Source organism: Aplidium turbinatum, chromosome 7 (genome assembly GCF_918807975.1).
Source record: "Aplidium turbinatum chromosome 7, kaAplTurb1.1, whole genome shotgun sequence".
NCBI lineage: Eukaryota > Metazoa > Chordata > Ascidiacea > Aplousobranchia > Polyclinidae > Aplidium > Aplidium turbinatum.
In genome coordinates this window covers 26,254,875-26,258,594 of record NC_137478.1, presented here as the reverse complement: position 1 = coordinate 26,258,594, position 3,720 = coordinate 26,254,875, and the positions used below count along the sequence as shown (strand labels likewise).

At 39.4% G+C, this 3,720-nt stretch overlaps 1 protein-coding gene across 1 annotated transcript; it reads left to right on the top strand.

Moving 5' to 3' along the window:
- The first annotated feature begins 1,234 nt into the window (after window positions 1-1,234).
- On the top strand, window positions 1,235-2,006 carry LOC145774894 (glycolipid transfer protein-like). The gene has a single exon (XM_082586224.1). The coding sequence runs from the start codon at window positions 1,235-1,237 to the stop codon at window positions 1,871-1,873; it is 639 nt and encodes a 212-aa protein (XP_082442350.1). The 3' UTR covers window positions 1,874-2,006.
- The last annotated feature ends 1,714 nt before the right edge of the window (window positions 2,007-3,720 follow it).

Sequence of the window (3,720 nt, the reverse complement as noted above, 5' to 3'; positions counted from 1 at the left end):
TGCCAAATAGGTACGTACGTGCGTACTGTGGCATCAGAATATTTAGGTGCGGCGCACTGTGGTGTCCGGTCATTTAGGTGCTATGATGAGTGTTTAATTCCTCTCATAATCATTTATCAGAAATGCTTGATTATGTGACATTTCTCCCTACTGAGTTACAAGGATGCAACCTAGTTCGTACCCTGAACAGTTTGTACCCTCAGTTCGTACCCTGAAAAGATCAAGAGAAAAAAATTAACAAAAGTGGAAGTCGCTGATCGCAGTTTCCGCAAACATTTTAAAATTTTCCTCCTGAAAAGATCGAGGGAAAGATAGCACAATGCCAAAGTCGCTGATCGCAGTTTCCGCTAAGCCTCGCTCATCGCAGTTTCCGCAAACATTTTTCCGCAGTTTCCGCTAACCTTAACCGTAGACTAATCTATGCTCTAACCCTAACCTTCGCTGATCGCAGTTTCCGCAAACATTTTTCCGTAGTTTCGGCTAACCCTTACCCTAACTCTAAGTCTCTAACCATAGACTAATCTTGCTCTAACCCTCGCTGACCGCAGTTTCCGCTAACCGCAATTTCCGGTAACCTTTACCCTAACCATACAGTGATCTACGCTCTAATCCTAACCCTCGCTGATCGCAGTTTCCGCAAATATTTTTCCGCAGTTTCCGCTAACCCTAACCCTCGAGTTTGTTTGCGGAAACTCTGATCACTAATCAGCGAGTTCGGCTTTGTGCTATTAAACTGTGATCAGCGACTTCGGCTTTTTTAATTTTTTCTCTCGATCTTTTCAGGGTACGAATTAGGTTGCACCCGAGTTACAAAGTGCATTTCTGTTTAAAACATATCAGTACTGTGCATGGTTAATTGGTTATAATTAGCAAATAGGCGTTTTTTTCAATTCGTTTTTGATTTGATAAGCATTTTGAATGCATCCGCCATCCCCCCTGAGAAAATTTTGCGTACGCCACTGTCTGCAGTATTATCATCAAGCACCTAATGAAATAGACTTTACTGGGAATAGCACCTAAAATATCGGGCGCCACACCTAAATGTCCTGATGCCACAGTGTGTGCAGTTGTGCACCTATTTGGCAGGCACCTGTCTACACCTAAAAGACATGCTCCATTTGCTGGTGGGCTACATACTTTGTCGTATATCCTTAAATTTACATAAATTGACATATCTTCCATTTACAGACAGTATTTGTTGGTTGTGCAAACATATATATTTATCTCAAGTGCAATGCCTAGTTTGTTCCTGCCTGGATTTCCGACAGTTCCTGAAAATAAGAAGATCGAAACCATGCAGTTTCTAGAGGCGTGTGACACAATACCACCAATCTTTGATTTACTTGGTGGCAAAGTATTTTACCCTGTAAAATCTGACATTGTTGGCAACATTGAAAAAATAAAGAAAAGGTTTTTACAAAATCCTGTTCAATTTGCTACTTTGGATGAAATAATAGCAGCTGAACAGAAAGAAACGGATAAAAAATTAAAAGCAAAGGATGGAAATGGTATCGGAACTAATGCTCTGATGTGGCTCAAGCGTGGTCTAAAGTTCCTCCTTTTATTTTTGGAACATCTTTTAAAAAAAGATTACGATGAAAATGAAGAAAATTTGAAACCTTGTGCAAAGTTAGCTTACAAAGGTTCCTTAGAAGATTATCATGGTTGGATGGTCAGCAAACTAGTAGCAGCAGCAACAAATGCCCTTCCCTATCGTGCTGACTTATTAAAAACTTTTAGTCAAAGTGAGGGCTTGGATGTCGATAAAACTTTGGAGCGAGCTGCAGAATTTTTGATTAACTATCGTGCCACAGTTGATGCAATTTATGAGTTGTTTGATAAAACTGGTGTAGAAAAGTTTCATAAAGTCTAGTATCATGACATCTATTTTAATTGTGTGTATAGATTGTTATTTAGTGCCAGTACAGTATGTGGTCTACTCATTTACATGCATGTTTCTAATATAGCTTCATTAGCTTGTTATTGTACAATTAAATGTTATGATTTGCAAAATGTTTTTGGAAATTTGAGTGTGCCTTTTTGATACAAAGGGCTTCATTGGTGATGGTCGGTGGTTATTGTGCGAAATTTTCAATTTCTGACTAACATAATTTTGGTTGTTACAGTTCTTTGCGTAATGTTCCATAAAGTTCGACTCAAACTTGCTATCTATGACACCTCCTTATCACTTATATATATACATTATCCCAGTTTTTAAGAACTCTACACAAAAATATTTTTCTACCGCATTCCACACCTGATGACTGATGAGGTGTGGCAGTAACCAACGTTGTGCATACTTTTCACTCTCAGTATGACAAATGCAGTACTAATATGCAATATTGAGTGCCTACTTTAATCTGTTCTTATTATCATATTCTTGTACATTTCACCTTTAGCACAACTTAATGTGTATCACATATTATGTGTTGCAGTAAGGAAATCTTATTTATATATAATTTTTAAAATATCGTATTGATCAGAAATTGCATTTGCCAACTGTTTTGAACTTTAGTTCATCGAACTTTGACTTGATTTCTTCTTTGAGTTCTGATCATTAACATTCAGGTTTTACCAAAAGATATAACTTTGTTGTTATTCATGGTTTCATTTCTAATCCTTCGTAAAAATTGTTGATTGGTGTTATTGTATATCATCATCATAATCCATCGTCGGTTTGTTCCCCACTAGTGGGGGTGGCCGATTGTTTTCGCGCAGCAATTGTTCTAATCCCTTCTCTCCATTTCACCCTGTCCCTTGCATCTTCCTCCTTCAGTCCGACTTTTTTAAATTCATCCTTCACTTGTTGTTTCCACGTTCTTCTTGGACGACCGCGTTTCCTCTTCCCATCCACCTTTAGATCTAGTGCCTTTCTAAGAAAACTTCCTTCCTCCCTCCTTATCACATGTCCATACCATCTTACTCCATTTGCCCTTGCCAGTTGGTCTATGGTCTCTCTCATCTCTAGCATATCCAACAATTCTTCAGTCCTTTTTTCCCTTCTCGTTTTCACCCCACACATTGCTCTCACCATTGACCTTTCCGTTCTTCTCAGGATTGCCAGTTCACTCTCTCTCAATACCCATGTCTCGCTACCATATAGCATTGCAGGCCGCACACAGCTCCGATATACTTTTCCTTTCATCCTTAGTGAAAATTTTCTGCCATACAACATTTCCCCACATTCCCTGAACTTTGCCCAGCCCAATCTTGCCCTTGTTGTCACCACTGCTTCACATCCACCACTTCCATTTATCCGATCACCCAGATAACAGAAGTCTGTCACTGTTTCGATGCCATGGCAGAACTCATCATCATGGCCTTCCACTTCATTTTTTCCTTTACTGCATTTCCCACAAACAAAACACTTCGCCAATCTTGTTGCGGCTCTCTTGACATTAGCACATCTTGCATGTACCCACTTTCCACATTCCTTGCATTGCATTGAATTTCTCATCACTCTCTTGCCACATATTCCACAGGGATCTACTTTGCTCTCAACAACTGTTCCTTCTGCTCCACTCACCATCACTTTTGTTTTTTCAAGATTCACCTTCATACCCTTGGTTTCAAATGCTTCTTTCCAATTCTCAAACTTTCTCTCCAGTCCCTCCATACTATCACTTGTCAAGACCAGGTCGTCTGCATACAAAATTTCACTCAATAAGCCCTCCCTCACTCCTTCAGTAACAACGTCAACAACAATAGCAAATATCAGAG

Bases quoted from the DNA above. Each gene is read 5' to 3' on its own strand.
- LOC145774894 (XM_082586224.1), top strand. From the start codon at position 1,235: ATGCCTAGTTTGTTCCTGCCTGGATTTCCGACAGTTCCTGAAAATAAG.